This window comes from Salmo salar, chromosome ssa12, assembly GCF_905237065.1.
Source record: "Salmo salar chromosome ssa12, Ssal_v3.1, whole genome shotgun sequence".
NCBI classification, from domain to species: Eukaryota; Metazoa; Chordata; class Actinopteri; order Salmoniformes; family Salmonidae; genus Salmo; species Salmo salar.
In genome coordinates this window covers 4,540,001-4,554,813 of record NC_059453.1, presented here as the reverse complement: position 1 = coordinate 4,554,813, position 14,813 = coordinate 4,540,001, and the positions used below count along the sequence as shown (strand labels likewise).

Here is a 14,813-nt window from a genome sequence, read left to right as displayed (position 1 = left end):
GTACAGTCATACCCAAGACGACTCAAAGCTGATACAGACATACCCAAGACGACTCAAAGATGCAATTGCCGCCAAAGGTGCTTCTACAAAGTATTGACATGAATGAGATATTTCTGTATTTAATTTTCAATAAATTTGCAAATATTCTAAAAGCATGTTTCCACTTCATCATTTTGTGGGGCATTATGTGACAAATAAAATGTTGTTTGATTTGATAGGACACACACACACCACTCCCTCTTTTACCCTCTCAGGGTGCTGGGCAGAGTCTTGCCCTTTTCTGATTGGCTGTAGCAGTTCCCTTGGGGTTCTGGCACCTCCCCTTTCTCCCTCAGCATGGCGACGGCTGCCGTGGCGATGATGCCCACTCCGTCTCTAAGGCGGCTCTCCAGGGGATACTCCATCTCGTTGTAGGACACAGAGATCATCCCCAGGGGATAGATGTCTGGGGTGAAGTCGGGGTTCCCTGTGGTCAGACTTGGTACGATCCAGATGTAGCCCGACCCAGTCAGACCCAGAGACCTGGCCTCTTCCAGTATATACCTGGAGGGGGGATCAGATTGTTTAGAATAATATACCGGAGAAGGAAGATGAAGTGAGACATCCCACTCCCTCATTTGTACTGTTTCAATGGAAATCAATGAACTAAGTAGACCAGAACCAGCTGCTATCACACTGGTGTATAAGGGACAGCTACTCCATTAAAAGTAGACAATGGTAAACGGCCTGACTGAGCTATCTTCATAAATCCATTACCTTTATATACTATTATATTGACGGTCTAGGATCAACACAGTTAAATGATGATCCAGGATCAACACAGCTAAATGATGATCCAGGATCAACACAGCTAAATGATGATCCAGGATCAACACAGTTAAATGATGATCCAGGATCAACACAGCTAAATGATGATCCAGGATCAACACAGCTAAATGATGATCCAGGATCAACAAAGTTAAATGATGATCCAGGATCAACACAGTTAAATGATGATCCAGGATCAACATAGTTAAATGATGATCCAGGATCATAGTAGCAAGTCTCTTCCTAGCAGCAGTACAGCAGTATAACAGCTTCTAGTACCTAGCCTCTTCCTAGGAGCAGTACAGCAGTATAACAGCCTCTAGTACCTAGCCTCTTCCTAGTAGCAGTACAGCAGTATAACAGCCTCTAGTACCTAGTCTCTTCCTTGGAGCAGTACAGCAGTATAACAGCCTCTAGTACCTAGCCTCTTCCTAGCAGCAGAACAGCAGTATAACAGCCTCTAGTACCTAGACTCTTCCTAGTAGCAGTACAGCAGTATAACAGCCTCTAGTACCTAGCCTCTTCCTAGGAGCAGTACAGCAGTATAACAGCCTCTAGTACCTAGCCTCTTCCTAGGAGCAGTACAGCAGTATAACAGCCTCTAGTACCTAGCCTCTTCCTAGTAGCAGTACAGCAGTATTACAGCCTCTAGTACCTAGCCTCTTCCTAGTAGCAGTACAGCAGTATAACAGCCTTCAGTACCTAGTCTCTTCCTAGAAGCAGTACAGCAGTATAACATCCTCTAGTACCTAGCCTCTTCCTAGGAGCAGTACAGCAGTATAACAGCCTCTAGTACCTAGCCTCTTCCTTGGAGCAGTACAGCAGTATAACAGCCTCTAGTACCTAGTCTCTTCCTAGTAGCAGTACAGCAGTATTACAGCCTCTAGTACCTAGCCTCTTCCTAGTAGCAGTACAGCAATATAACAGCCTTTAGTACCTAGCCTCTTCATAGTAGCAGTACAGCAGTATAACAGCCTTTAGTACCTAGTCTCTTCCTAGCAGCAGTACAGCAGTATAACATCCTCTAGTACCTAGCCTCTTCCTAGGAGCAGTACAGCAGTATAACAGCCTCTAGTACCTAGCCTCTTCCTTGGAGCAGTACAGCAGTATAACAGCCTCTAGTACCTAGTCTCTTCCTAGTAGCAGTACAGCAGTATAACAGCCTCTAGTACCTAGTCTCTTCCTAGTAGCAGTACAGCAGTATAACAGCCTCTAGTACCTAGTCTCTTCCTAGTAGCAGTACAGCAGTATAACAGCCTTTAGTACCTAGTCTCTTCCTTGGAGCAGTACAGCAGTATAACAGCCTCTAGTACCTAGCCTCTTCCTAGTAGCAGTACAGCAGTATAATAGCCTCTAGTACCTAGCCTCTTCCTTGGAGCAGTACAGCGGTATAACAGCCTCTAGTACCTAGCCTCTTCCATGGAGCAGTACAGCAGTATAACAGTCTCTAGTACCTAGTCTCTTCCTAGTAGCAGTACAGCAGTATAACAGCCTCAAGTACCTAGCCTCTTCCTAGCAGCAGTACAGCAGTATTACAGCCTCTAGTACCTAGCCTCTTCCTAGTAGCAGTACAGCAGTATAACAGCCTCAAGTACCTAGCCTCTTCCTAGCAGCAGTACAGCAGTATTACAGCCTCTAGTACCTAGCCTCTTCCTAGCAGCAGTACAGCAGTATAACAGCCTTTAGTACCTAGCCTCTTCCTTGGAGCAGTACAGCAGTATTACAGCCTCTAGTACCTAGCCTCTCCCTAGGAGCAGTACTGCAGTATAACAGCCTCTAGTACCTAGCCTCTCCCTAGGAGCAGTACAGCAGTATAACCTTCTTTAGTACCTAGCCTCTTCCTAGCAGCAGTACAGCAGTATAACAGCCTTTAGTACCTAATCTCTTCCTAGTAGCAGTACAGCAGTATAACAGCCTTTAGTACCTAGCCTCTTCCTAGTAGCAGTACAGCAGTATAACAGCCTCTAGTACCTAGCCTCTTCCTAGTAGCAGTACAGCAGTATAACAGCCTTAAGTACCTAGCCTCTTCCTAGCAGCAGTACAGCAGTATAACAGCCTTTAGTACCTAATATCTTCCTAGTAGCAGTACAGTAGTATAACAGCCTTTAGTACCTAGCCTCTTCCTAGGAGCAGAACAGCAGTATAACAGCCTCTAGTACCTAGTCTCTCCCTAGGAGCAGTACAGCAGTATAACAGCCTTTAGAACCTAATCTCTTCCTAGTAGCAGTACAGCAGTATAACAGCCTCTAGTACCTAGACTCTTCCTAGTAGCAGTACAGCAGTATAACGGCCTCTAGTACCTAGCCTCTTCCTAGTAGCAGTACAGCAGTATAACAGCCTCAAGTACCTAGCCTCTTCCTAGCAGCAGTACAGCAGTATAACAGCCTTTAGTACCTAATCTCTTCCTAGTAGCAGTACAGCAGTATAACAGCCTTTAGTACCTAGCCTCTTCCTAGGAGCAGTACAGCAGTATAACAGCCTCTAGTACCTAGCCTCTCCCTAGGAGCAGTACAGCAGTATAACAGCCTCTAGTACCTAGCCTCTTCCTTGGAGCAGTACAGCAGTATTACAGCCTTTAGTACCTAATCTCTTCCTAGTAGCAGTACAGCAGTATCACAGCCTCTAGTACCTAGCCTCTTCCTTGGAGCAGTACAGCAGTATTACAGCCTCTAGTACCTAGCCTCTTCCTTGGAGCAGTACAGCAGTATAACAGCCTCTAGTATCTAGCCTCTCCCTAGGAGCAGTACAGCAGTATAACAGCCTTTAGTACCTAGCCTCTTCCTTGGAGCAGTATAACAGTATTACAGGACTCTGGATCCTCTTCAGCTGAATATGAGCTTTAGAGTTGGCGTCTCCGTCCACAGCGTCCAGCGTTACAACACTCTGAAGGTCCCAACGCACAAAGCTGTGGTCCACCGTCACACGCAGGACATTTATAAACTCCTACAGACAAGACAGACACAACGGTTACTGGTGTGTGTACGTGTGTGTGTGTAATGTGTGTTTAATGTGTGTGTGTGTGTGTGTGTGTAATGTGTGTGTGTGTGTGTGTGTGTGTGTGTGTGTGTGTGTGTGTGTGTGTGTGTGTGTGTGTGTGTGTGTGTGTGTGTGTGTAATGTGTGTGTGTGTGTGTGTGTGTGTGTGTGTGTGTGTGTGTGTGTGTGTGTGTGTGTGTGTGTGTGTGTGTGTGTGTGTGTGTGTGTGTGTGTGTGTGTGTGTGTGTGTGTGTGTGTGTGTGTGTGTGTGTGTGTGTGTTTACCTGGTACCCGGGGAACTTAGAGGTGACTATAGAGAAGATGTGCCAGTCATATTCCTCCATAATGTTCATCATCAGTAAAGCCTCCTGCATCAGAGACGCTCCAAACTGGAAGAACGTAGACTTCACATCCTGGGGAAAGAGAGGGGGAGAGAGGGAGGGAGGTGGAGAGAGGGAGAGGGGGAAGGGATTGTTACCAGGCATGTCACAGAAGGAGAAAGCTAATATCAGTAGAAAGAGAGGTAGAAGAGAGGAGACAGGAGGAGGACTATGGAGAGAAGAGGAAGAAACAGGGCCTGGTGATTATATATGGAGAGGAGGTAGAGGGCCTGGTGATTATATATGGAGAGGAGGTAGAGAGAGGGCATGGTGATTATATATGGAGAGGAGGTAGAGGGCCTGGTGATTATATATGGAGAGGAGGTAGAGAGAGGGCATGGTGATTATATATGGAGAGGAGGTAGAGAGAGGGCATGGTGATTATATATGGAGAGGAGGTAGAGGGCCTGGTGATTAAATATGGAGAGGAGGTAGAGGGCCTGGTGATTATATATGGAGAGGAGGTAGAGGGCCTGGTGATTATATATGGAGAGGAGATAGAGGGCCTGGTGATTATATATGGAGAGGAGGTAGAGAGAGGGCCTGGTGATTATATATGGAGAGGAGGTAGAGAGAGGGCCTGGTGATTATATATGGAGAGGAGGTAGAGGGCCTGGTGATTATATATGGAGAGGAGGTAGAGAGAGGGCATGGTGATTATATATGGAGAGGAGGTAGAGGGCCTGGTGATTATATATGGAGAGGAGGTAGAGGGCCTGGTGATTATATATGGAGAGGAGGTAGAGAGAGGGCATGGTGATTATATATGGAGAGGAGGTAGACGGCCTGGTGATTATATATGGAGAGGAGGTAGAGAGAGGGCCTGGTGATTATATATGGAGAGGAGGTAGAGAGAGGGCATGGTGATTATATATGGAGAGGAGATAGAGGGCCTGGTGATTATATATGGAGAGGAGGTAGAGGGCCTGGTGATTATATATGGAGAGGAGGTAGAGAGAGGGCATGGTGATTATATATGGAGAGGAGGTAGAGGGCATGGTGATTATATATGGAGAGGAGGTAGAGGGCATGGTGATTATATATGGAGAGGAGATAGAGGGCCTGGTGATTATATATGGAGAGGAGGTAGAGGGCATGGTGATTATATATGGAGAGGAGGTAGACGGCCTGGTGATTATATATGGAGAGGAGGTAGAGGGCCTGGTGATTATATATGGAGAGGAGGTAGAGAGAGGGCCTGGTGATTATATATGGAGAGGAGGTAGAGAGAGGGCCTGGTGATTATATATGGAGAGGAGGTAGAGGGCATGGTGATTATATATGGAGAGGAGGTAGAGGGCCTGGTGATTATATATGGAGAGGAGGTAGAGGGCCTGGTGATTATATATGGAGAGGAGGTAGAGGGCATGGTGATTATATATGGAGAGGAGGTAGAGGGCCTGGTGATTATATATGGAGAGGAGGTAGAGGGCCTGGTGATTATATATGGAGAGGAGATAGGGAGAGGGCCTGGTGATTATATATGGAGAGGAGGTAGAGAGAGGGCCTGGTGATTATATATGGAGAGGAGGTAGAGAGAGGGCCTGGTGATTATATATGGAGAGGAGGTAGAGAGAGGGCCTGGTGATTATATATGGAGAGGAGGTAGAGGGCCTGGTGATTATATATGGAGAGGAGGTAGAGAGAGGGCCTGGTGATTATATATGGAGAGGAGGTAGAGAGAGGGCCTGGTGATTATATATGGAGAGGAGGTAGAGGGCCTGGTGATTATATATGGAGAGGAGGTAGTGGGCCTGGTGATTATATATGGAGAGGAGGTAGAGAGAGGGCCTGGTGATTATATATGGAGAGGAGGTAGAGAGAGGGCCTGGTGATTATATATGGAGAGGAGGTAGAGGGCCTGGTGATTATATATGGAGAAGAGGAAGAAACAGGACCTGGTGATTATATATGGAGAGGAGGTAGAGAGAGGGCCTGGTGATTATATATGGAGAGGAGGTAGAGGGCCTGGTGATTATATATGGAGAGGAGGTAGAGAGAGGGCCTGGTGATTATATATGGAGAGGAGGTAGAGAGAGGGCCTGGTGATATATATGGAGAGGAGGCAGAGAGAGGGCATGGTGATTATATATGGAGAGGAGGTAGAGAGAGGGCCTGGTGATTATATATGGAGAGGAGGTAGAGGGCCTGGTGATTATATATGGAGAGGAGATAGAGAGAGGGCCTGGTGATTATATATGGAGAGGAGGTAGAGAGAGGGCCTGGTGATTATATATGGAGAGGAGGTAGAGGGCCTGGTGATTATATATGGAGAGGAGGTAGTGGGCCTGGTGATTATATATGGAGAGGAGGTAGAGAGAGGGCCTGGTGATTATATATGGAGAGGAGGTAGAGAGAGGGCCTGGTGATTATATATGGAGAGGAGGTAGAGGGCCTGGTGATTATATATGGAGAAGAGGAAGAAACAGGACCTGGTGATTATATATGGAGAGGAGGTAGAGAGAGGGCCTGGTGATTATATATGGAGAGGAGGTAGAGGGCCTGGTGATTATATATGGAGAGGAGGTAGAGGGCCTGGTGATTATATATGGAGAGGAGGTAGAGAGAGGGCCTGGTGATTATATATGGAGAGGAGGCAGAGAGAGGGCATGGTGATTATATATGGAGAGGAGGTAGAGAGAGGGCCTGGTGATTATATATGGAGAGGAGGTAGAGGGCCTGGTGATTATATATGGAGAGGAGATAGAGAGAGGGCCTGGTGATTATATATGGAGAGGAGGTAGAGAGAGGGCCTGGTGATTATATATGGAGAGGAGGTAGAGGGCCTGGTGATTATATATGGAGAGGAGGTAGTGGGCCTGGTGATTATATATGGAGAGGAGGTAGAGAGAGGGCCTGGTGATTATATATGGAGAGGAGGTAGAGAGAGGGCCTGGTGATTATATATGGAGAGGAGGTAGAGGGCCTGGTGATAATATATGGAGAAGAGGAAGAAACAGGACCTGGTGATTATATATGGAGAGGAGGTAGAGAGAGGGCCTGGTGATTATATATGGAGAGGAGGTAGAGGGCCTGGTGATTATATATGGAGAGGAGGTAGAGGGCCTGGTGATTATATATGGAGAGGAGGTAGAGAGAGGGCCTGGTGATTATATATGGAGAGGAGGTAGAGGGCCTGGTGATTATATATGGAGAGGAGGTAGAGGGCCTGGTGATTATATATGGAGAGGAGGTAGAGGGCCTGGTGATTATATATGGAGAGGAGGTAGAGAGAGGGCATGGTGATTATATATGGAGAGGAGGTAGAGAGAGGGCCTGGTGATTATATATGGAGAGGAGGTAGAGAGAGGGCATGGTGATTATATATGGAGAGGAGGTAGAGGGCCTGGTGATTATATATGGAGAGGAGGTAGAGGGCCTGGTGATTATATATGGAGAGGAGGTAGACGGCCTGGTGATTATATATGGAGAGGAGGTAGAGATAGGGCCTGGTGATTATATATGGAGAGGAGGTAGAGGGCCTGGTGATTATATATGGAGAGGAGGTAAAGAGAGAGGGCATGGTGATTATATATGGAGAGGAGGTAGAGAGAGGGCCTGGTGATTATATATGGAGAGGCGGTAGAGGGCCTGGTGATTATATATGGAGAGGAGGTAGAGGGCCTGGTGATTATATATGGAGAGGAGGTAGAGGGCCTGGTGATTATATATGGAGAGGAGGTAGAGAGAGGGCATGGTGATTATATATGGAGAGGAGGTAGAGGGCATGGTGATTATATATGGAGAGGAGGTAGAGAGAGGGCATGGTGATTATATATGGAGAGGAGGTAGAGGGCCTGGTGATTATATATGGAGAGGAGGTAGAGAGAGGGCATGGTGATTATATATGGAGAGGAGGTAGAGGGCCTGGTGATTATATATGGAGAGGAGGTAGAGGGCCTGGTGATTATATATGGAGAGGAGGTAGAGGGCCTGGTGATTATATATGGAGAGGAGGTAGAGAGAGGGCCTGGTGATTATATATGGAGAGGAGGTAGAGAGAGGGCCTGGTGATTATATATGGAGAGGAGGTAGAGGGCCTGGTGATTATATATGGAGAGGAGGTAGAGGGCCTGGTGATTATATATGGAGAGGAGGTAGAGGGCCTGGTGATTATATATGGATAGGAGGTAGAGAGAGGGCCTGGTGATTATATATGGAGAGGAGGTAGAGGGCCTGGTGATTATATATGGAGAGGAGGTAGAGAGAGGGCCTGGTGATTATATATGGAGAGGAGGTAGAGGGCCTGGTGATTATATATGGAGAGGAGGTAGAGGGCATGGTGATTATATATGGAGAGGAGGTAGAGAGAGGGCCTGGTGATTATATATGGCGAGGAGGTAGAGGGCCTGGTGATTATATATGGAGAGGAGGTAGAGGGCCTGGTGATTATATATGGAGAGGAGGTAGAGAGAGGGCCTGGTGATTATATATGGAGAGGAGGTAGAGAGAGGGCCTGGTGATTATATATGGAGAGGAGGTAGAGAGAGGGCCTGGTGATTATATATGGAGAGGAGGTAGAGGGCCTGGTGATTATATATGGAGAGGAGGTAGAGAGAGGGCCTGGTGATTATATATGGAGAGGAGGTAGAGGGCCTGGTGATTATATATGGAGAGGAGGTAGAGGGCATGGTGATTATATATGGAGAGGAGGTAGAGAGAGGGCCTGGTGATTATATATGGAGAGGAGGTAGAGAGAGGGCCTGGTGATTATATATGGAGAGGAGGTAGAGAGAGGGCCTGGTGATTATATATGGAGAGGAGGTAGAGGGCCTGGTGATTATATATGGAGAGGAGGTAGAGGGCCTGGTGATTATATATGGAGAGGAGGTAGAGAGAGGGCCTGGTGATTATATATGGAGAGGAGGTAGAGGGCCTGGTGATTATATATGGAGAGGAGGTAGAGAGAGGGCCTGGTGATTATATATGGAGAGGAGGTAGAGGGCCTGGTGATTATATATGGAGAGGAGGTAGAGGGCATGGTGATTATATATGGAGAGGAGGTAGAGAGAGGGCCTGGTGATTATATATGGAGAGGAGGTTGAGGGCCTGGTGATTATATATGGAGAGGAGGTAGAGGGCCTGGTGATTATATATGGAGAGGAGGTAGAGAGAGGGCCTGGTGATTATATATGGAGAGGAGGTAGAGAGAGGGCCTGGTGATTATATATGGAGAGGAGGTAGAGAGAGGGCCTGGTGATTATATATGGAGAGGAGGTAGAGGGCCTGGTGATTATATATGGAGAGGAGGTAGTGGGCCTGGTGATTATATATGGAGAGGAGGTAGAGAGAGGGCCTGGTGATTATATATGGAGAGGAGGTAGAGAGAGGGCCTGGTGATTATATATGGAGAGGAGGTAGAGGGCCTGGTGATTATATATGGAGAAGAGGAAGAAACAGGACCTGGTGATTATATATGGAGAGGAGGTAGAGAGAGGGCCTGGTGATTATATATGGAGAGGAGGTAGAGGGCCTGGTGATTATATATGGAGAGGAGGTAGAGGGCCTGGTGATTATATATGGAGAGGAGGTAGAGAGAGGGCCTGGTGATTATATATGGAGAGGAGGTAGAGGGCCTGGTGATTATATATGGAGAGGAGGTAGAGGGCCTGGTGATTATATATGGAGAGGAGGTAGAGGGCCTGGTGATTATATATGGAGAGGAGGTAGAGAGAGGGCATGGTGATTATATATGGAGAGGAGGTAGAGAGAGGGCCTGGTGATTATATATGGAGAGGAGGTAGAGAGAGGGCCTGGTGATTATATATGGAGAGGAGGTAGAGGGCCTGGTGATTATATATGGAGAGGAGGTAGAGGGCCTGGTGATTATATATGGAGAGGAGGTAGACGGCCTGGTGATTATATATGGAGAGGAGGTAGAGAGAGGGCCTGGTGATTATATATGGAGAGGAGGTAGAGGGCCTGGTGATTATATATGGAGAGGAGGTAGAGACAGGGCATGGTGATTATATATGGAGAGGAGGTAGAGAGAGGGCCTGGTGATTATATATGGAGAGGCGGTAGAGGGCCTGGTGATTATATATGGAGAGGAGGTAGAGGGCCTGGTGATTATATATGGAGAGGAGGTAGAGGGCCTGGTGATTATATATGGAGAGGAGGTAGAGAGAGGGCATGGTGATTATATATGGAGAGGAGGTAGAGGGCATGGTGATTATATATGGAGAGGAGGTAGAGAGAGGGCATGGTGATTATATATGGAGAGGAGGTAGAGGGCCTGGTGATTATATATGGAGAGGAGGTAGAGAGAGGGCATGGTGATTATATATGGAGAGGAGGTAGAGGGCCTGGTGATTATATATGGAGAGGAGGTAGAGGGCCTGGTGATTATATATGGAGAGGAGGTAGAGGGCCTGGTGATTATATATGGAGAGGAGGTAGAGAGAGGGCCTGGTGATTATATATGGAGAGGAGGTAGAGAGAGGGCCTGGTGATTATATATGGAGAGGAGGTAGAGGGCCTGGTGATTATATATGGAGAGGAGGTAGAGGGCCTGGTGATTATATATGGAGAGGAGGTAGAGGGCCTGGTGATTATATATGGAGAGGAGGTAGAGAGAGGGCCTGGTGATTATATATGGAGAGGAGGTAGAGGGCCTGGTGATTATATATGGAGAGGAGGTAGAGAGAGGGCCTGGTGATTATATATGGAGAGGAGGTAGAGGGCCTGGTGATTATATATGGAGAGGAGGTAGAGGGCATGGTGATTATATATGGAGAGGAGGTAGAGAGAGGGCCTGGTGATTATATATGGAGAGGAGGTAGAGGGCCTGGTGATTATATATGGAGAGGAGGTAGAGGGCCTGGTGATTATATATGGAGAGGAGGTAGAGAGAGGGCCTGGTGATTATATATGGAGAGGAGGTAGAGAGAGGGCCTGGTGATTATATATGGAGAGGAGGTAGAGAGAGGGCCTGGTGATTATATATGGAGAGGAGGTAGAGGGCCTGGTGATTATATATGGAGAGGAGGTAGAGAGAGGGCCTGGTGATTATATATGGAGAGGAGGTAGAGGGCCTGGTGATTATATATGGTGAGGAGTTAGAGGGCATGGTGATTATATATGGAGAGGAGGTAGAGAGAGGGCCTGGTGATTATATATGGAGAGGAGGTAGAGGGCCTGGTGATTATATATGGAGAGGAGGTAGAGGGCCTGGTGATTATATATGGAGAGGAGGTAGAGAGAGGGCCTGGTGATTATATATGGAGAGGAGGTAGAGAGAGGGCCTGGTGATTATATATGGAGAGGAGGTAGAGAGAGGGCCTGGTGATTATATATGGAGAGGAGGTAGAGGGCCTGGTGATTATATATGGAGAGGAGGTAGAGCGCCTGGTGATTATATATGGAGAGGAGGTAGAGGGCCTGGTGATTATATATGGAGAGGAGGTAGAGAGAGGGCCTGGTGATTATATATGGAGAGGAGGTAGAGGGCCTGGTGATTATATATGGAGAGGAGGTAGAGAGAGGGCCTGGTGATTATATATGGAGAGGAGGTAGAGAGAGGGCCTGGTGATTATATATGGAGAGGAGGTAGAGAGAGGGCCTGGTGATTATATATGGAGAGGAGGTAGAGGGCCTGGTGATTATATATGGAGAGGAGGTAGAGGGCCTGGTGATTATATATGGAGAGGAGGTAGAGGGCCTGGTGATTATATATGGAGAGGAGGTAGAGAGAGGGCCTGGTGATTATATATGGAGAGGAGGTAGAGAGAGGGCCTGGTGATTATATATGGAGAGGAGGTAGAGAGAGGGCCTGGTGATTATATATGGAGAGGAGGTAGAGGGCCTGGTGATTATATATGGAGAGGAGGTAGAGGGCCTGGTGATTATATATGGAGAGGAGGTAGAGGGCCTGGTGATTATATATGGAGAGGAGGTAGAGAGAGGGCATGGTGATTATATATGGAGAGGAGGTAGAGGGCCTGGTGATTATATATGGAGAGGAGGTAGAGAGAGGGCCTGGTGATTATATATGGAGAGGAGGTAGAGAGAGGGCCTGGTGATTATATATGGAGAGGAGGTAGAGGGCCTGGTGATTATATATGGAGAGGAGGTAGAGAGAGGGCCTGGTGATTATATATGGAGAGGAGGTAGACGGCCTGGTGATTATATATGGAGAGGAGGTAGAGAGAGGGCCTGGTGATTATATATGGAGAGGAGGTAGACGGCCTGGTGATTATATATGGAGAGGAGGTAGAGAGAGGGCCTGGTGATTATATATGGAGAGGAGATAGAGGGCCTGGTGATTATATATGGAGAGGAGGTAGAGAGAGGGCCTGGTGATTATATATGGAGAGGAGATAGAGGGCCTGGTGATTATATATGGAGAGGAGGTAGAGAGAGGGCATGGTGATTATATATGGAGAGGAGGTAGAGAGAGGGCCTGGTGATTATATATGGAGAGGAGGTAGAGGGGCCTGGTGATTATATATGGAGAGGAGGTAGAGGGCCTGGTGATTATATATGGAGAGGAGGTAGAGGGCCTGGTGATTATATATGGAGAGGAGGTAGAGAGAGGGCATGGTGATTATATATGGAGAGGAGGTAGAGAGAGGGCCTGGTGATTATATATGGAGAGGAGGTAGAGGGCCTGGTGATTATATATGGAGAGGAGGTAGAGGGCCTGGTGATTATATATGGAGAGGAGGTAGAGGGCCTGGTGATTATATATGGAGAGGAGGTAGAGAGAGGGCATGGTGATTATATATGGAGAGGAGGTAGACGGCCTGGTGATTATATATGGAGAGGAGGTAGAGAGAGGGCCTGGTGATTATATATGGAGAGGAGGTAGAGGGCATGGTGATTATATATGGAGAGGAGGTAGACGGCCTGGTGATTATATATGGAGAGGAGGTAGAGAGAGGGCCTGGTGATTATATATGGAGAGGAGGTAGAGGGCCTGGTGATTATATATGGAGAGGAGGTAGAGAGAGGGCATGGTGATTATATATGGAGAGGAGGTAGACGGCCTGGTGATTATATATGGAGAGGAGGTAGAGAGAGGGCATGGTGATTATATATAGAGGAGGTAGAGGGCCTGGTGATTATATATGGAGAGGAGGTAGAGGGCCTGGTGATTATATATGGAGAGGAGGTAGAGAGAGGGCCTGGTGATTATATATGGAGAGGAGGTAGACGGCCTGGTGATTATATATGGAGAGGAGGTAGAGAGAGCCTGGTGATTATATATGGAGAGGAGGTAGAGGGCCTGGTGATTATATATGGAGAGGAGGTAGAGAGAGGGCCTGGTGATTATATATGGAGAGGAGGTAGACGGCCTGGTGATTATATATGGAGAGGAGGTAGAGGGCCTGGTGATTATATATGGAGAGGAGGTAGAGAGAGGGCCTGGTGATTATATATGGAGAGGAGGTAGAGGGCCTGGTGATTATATATGGAGAGGAGGTAGAGGGCCTGGTGATTATATATGGAGAGGAGGTAGAGAGAGGGCCTGGTGATTATATATGGAGAGGAGGTAGAGAGAGGGCCTGGTGATTATATATGGAGAGGAGGTAGAGGGCCTGGTGATTATATATGGAGAGGAGGTAGAGGGCCTGGTGATTATATATGGAGAGGAGGTAGAGGGCCTGGTGATTATATATGGAGAGGAGGTAGAGGGCCTGGTGATTATATATGGAGAGGAGGTAGAGAGAGGGCATGGTGATTATATATGGAGAGGAGGTAGAGGGCCTGGTGATTATATATGGAGAGGAGGTAGAGAGAGGGCCTGGTGATTATATATGGAGAGGAGGTAGAGAGAGGGCATGGTGATTATATATGGAGAGGAGGTAGACGGCCTGGTGATTATATATGGAGAGGAGGTAGAGAGAGGGCCTGGTGATTATATATGGAGAGGAGGTAGAGGGCCTGGTGATTATATATGGAGAGTAGGTAGAGAGATGGCCTGGTGATTATATATGGAGAGGAGGTAGACGGCCTTGTGATTATATATGGAGAGGAGGTAGAGAGAGGGCATGGTGATTATATATGGAGAGGAGGTAGAGAGAGGGCCTGGTGATTATATATGGAGAGGAGGTAGAGGGCCTGGTGATTATATATGGAGAGGAGGTAGAGGGCCTGGTGATTATATATGGAGAGGAGGTAGAGAGAGGGCCTGGTGATTATATATGGAGAGGAGGTAGAGGGCCTGGTGATTATATATGGAGAGGAGGTAGAGAGAGGGCCTGGTGAATATATATGGAGAGGAGGTAGACGGCCTGGTGATTACATATGGAGAGGAGGTAGAGAGAGGGCCTGGTGATTATATATGGAGAGGAGGTAGAGGGCCTGGTGATTATATATGGAGAGGAGGTAGAGAGAGGGCCTGGTGATTATATATGGAGAGGAGGTAGACGGCCTGGTGATTATATATGGAGAGGAGGTAGAGAGAGGGCATGGTGATTATATATGGAGAGGAGGTAGAGAGAGGGCCTGGTGATTATATATGGAGAGGAGGTAGACGGCCTGGTGATTATATATGGAGAGGAGGTAGAGAGAGGGCCTGGTGATTATATATGGAGAGGAGGTAGAGAGAGGGCCTGGTGATTATATATGGAGAGGAGGTAGACGGCCTGGTGATTATATATGGAGAGGAGGTAGAGGGCCTGGTGATTATATATGGAGAGGAGGTAGA

General features: G+C 47.4%; 1 protein-coding gene across 1 annotated transcript in view; it reads right to left on the bottom strand.

The window, feature by feature from the left end:
- LOC106563992 (glutamate receptor ionotropic, NMDA 2A) overlaps positions 1-14,813 on the bottom strand; it is a 428,098-nt gene that overhangs the window by 260,709 nt on the left and 152,576 nt on the right. The window contains exons 5-7 of the mRNA XM_045690511.1: positions 4,067-4,195; positions 3,578-3,750; positions 247-543 (exon numbers count right to left, since the gene is read on the bottom strand). Of these exons, the coding sequence (XP_045546467.1) occupies positions 247-543; positions 3,578-3,750; positions 4,067-4,195 (599 nt within the window). The remainder of the gene's footprint in view (positions 1-246; positions 544-3,577; positions 3,751-4,066; positions 4,196-14,813) is intronic.